Here is a 2,714-nt window from a genome sequence, read left to right as displayed (position 1 = left end):
AAAAATAAAAATGATAAAATAAAAACACCAGCAGTTATTTTGCTTAACAGCTACCGTGATGCTAAATGGCAAAAAAATGTAAATAAGTTTAAAATTACTAGCAAACAATTAAAGGAAAGAGTTCAACGAATTATTTCCATTTTACATAGCGGTATAGCAACCACTTAGTAAATTTTGAGCATTTACGGAAAAAATGATGAATAAGGAATGTTTTCACTATTCTAGGAAACAGTAGTAAACTTTTGGAAGTTTTAAAGCCATATTTAAGTATGAGACTGTATACAAAATAGAACACTTTATATAAAATCATAATCATTATATAGTAAGAAACACGAGCTACGATATAAAACGTAATGATTAATGGTTTCAGTTCCTTTTTAGGTAATAATTATGAAAATCAGATGATATTACGCCCTTATTTATATTACGAGCCACACTCGACAAAAAAAAATTAATATCATGGAAATATAAGAAAGGAGCAAGTAATCGAGCTGAAAAAGCAATGTCACCTTAGAAAGAAAAAGCAAAAATGAACTGGATCCCGTCATTCTCTGGATAAACAGCAGTTACCACAGTAATTAAACGAAGACCATCAATTCATTCTCTTTCTAAACATAATAACGCCGCCTTCTTAGATCTCTATGATTAATATTTTGACGACAAAAGAAAACAAAAAACAATCACCGTAACATTTAAGTGATGGTTACAGATGCAGCACACCGTCTTCTTTTGATATACTGCTGTCTTCCAGCGTGATCCCCGTTAAATCAACAATTTCGTCTTGATCAAATCTATCATCGGGATCGGAAGCTGCCGTTCCAACTGACTGTTGTGAACCACTCGATAATTGAGAGTTGCGACTAAAACTGCCTCGCCTCACCGGAGCCACCGTTCGTTGATTGGCCGGTTTGACGGTAATTATCAAATTAGAACTATTTGCCACCATCATATCGGTTACTTGATCCAGGGTTTTGCCACTTACTTCAATACCATTCACTTCCAAGACTTCGTCGTTTACTGCCAGAAGACCAGTCGATTCAGCAAGGCCGCCTGGCACAAGACGCGATATAAAAATTCCAGGTATTTTTTCCAAACCTAAACGAACAATCGATGTGCTTAAACAGTTCAAAACTGATACAGCAAATTTCAATGGAGAAAATTTAAATAAAATGCAATCGACGTTAATCAGTTTTTTCCTGGATGAATGGATGCAATTGCTGTGGTAGGAGAATGAGAAAATTCCTGTTCTTTATATAATAAAATATATTTAAATCAAGTATCCAGGATAAATTAATAAAATAATTATTTCCTATCAGAATAATATTACTTAGAATATCAGATCTTGTTTAGTTTCAGCTAGAATAAATTGCTTATTTATTTCACGTTATCATTCTGCTTTCAAAAAACTACCTTCTAACTAATGATAAAAGAAAAAATAGCAAGAGAGCAGTTATAATACTTATAAATGGTTATAAAGTGTTTACCATTAGGTGTTACTCGCACACTGGTGCCATCCCTTATGTAAAAGCCTAGAGGTTTGTCTGAGCCATGTTTTAACAGTCTAACACGTCTGCATGTTTCAGGAACAATGTCAACATCTATGATAGCCGACACCTGGCGAAAGTCATGCGGGTTCGAAATCGGTAATACTTTTGTTCTTCCTGGAGTTCCACCTAATATACTTGATATTAAATTTCGCGGTTTCATAGTTCCATAGCCATTGTGTTCTTCCAAACTTTCTCCTACAAAGTAGATAAGAAATAAATGTCTATTTGCAAATTAATGCACATCTTACTACACCTATTGTTCTAACATCTAAATTTGTAACTAGTATTACTGAATCTACCTAAATCGTTAAACAAAGGAAAATAAGTATTACAAAAATGGAGAATGAAAAATAATGGTTCTCAGTTTCTACTTGTTTCTACAATTAGCTTAATAGGTATATTTTCACCAGCATTTACCTTTTCTTTGTATAATAACTCTAAGAAGTGGTTTGGCATTAAATAAAGCTCTTCGTAAGTTATCATCATTATTTATTGGAAGCAGATCTTGATCACTTGGGTCAATATATGACACCAAGAAAGCTATATCTTTCAGTCTATGTAGGCGCTCAAGAAGGGCATGAAAGTCTTCAAATTTTGCCTGATGATCTCGCTCAATGGAAAAACGCCGGAATTCAGCATCAAACTTTAAGTTAATTGAAACTCATTATAAAATACAGTTATGACAACACATCAGAAATATGAACATTTGAAATTTCACATGTGAATTATTTTAGCAAAATTAGTACCTTAATTAGAGTAACTTGTTTATAAAATTAAAGTAAATTGTTAATAAAACAAGTAAATAATTACTTACTTTGCTTTTGACTTCCACTATTGTACTGTCAACCACCGAGTTTCTGATGATTTTGTTTTTGGACATTTTTGAAAAACTTCATAAAAATGCCACAATATTTTTAACGTAACACACTTTTAAACATTAATAATACTGGACAAATAGCAACAAACAAAGAAAAACTTAAACACAAGTCTGAAATATAATTTATTTACGTTGTTTTTACCTCATTCTTTTGACGATAGTCACCGAGTCTGTCACCGACCGTATGATGAGTTCGTCAGCTGAGGTCCTCAAAAGTTCTTGTAGGTGTTTTTAAAATTTAAAATAATAATTTATTTCTCTTTAAATTCCTTCATAAATCCTACCATTTT

The 2,714-nt window shown here is 32.4% G+C and overlaps 1 protein-coding gene across 1 annotated transcript; it reads right to left on the bottom strand.

Moving 5' to 3' along the window:
• Window positions 1-6: 6 nt before the first annotated feature.
• Window positions 7-2,615, bottom strand: LOC108738272 (partitioning defective 6 homolog beta). Its single transcript, XM_018471637.2, has 4 exons — window positions 2,362-2,615; window positions 1,965-2,190; window positions 1,485-1,742; window positions 7-1,095 (listed from the first exon to the last, which is right to left on the bottom strand). Exons 1-4 carry the CDS (start codon window positions 2,425-2,427, stop codon window positions 704-706), a joined length of 942 nt encoding a protein of 313 aa, XP_018327139.1. The 5' UTR covers window positions 2,428-2,615; the 3' UTR covers window positions 7-703.
• Window positions 2,616-2,714: the final 99 nt, after the last annotated feature.

The sequence above is a fragment of the Agrilus planipennis genome, unplaced genomic scaffold (genome assembly GCF_000699045.2).
Source record: "Agrilus planipennis isolate EAB-ADULT unplaced genomic scaffold, Apla_2.0 scaffold25, whole genome shotgun sequence".
Classification (NCBI taxonomy): domain Eukaryota; kingdom Metazoa; phylum Arthropoda; class Insecta; order Coleoptera; family Buprestidae; genus Agrilus; species Agrilus planipennis.
This window is presented reverse-complemented; position numbering and strand designations above follow the sequence as displayed.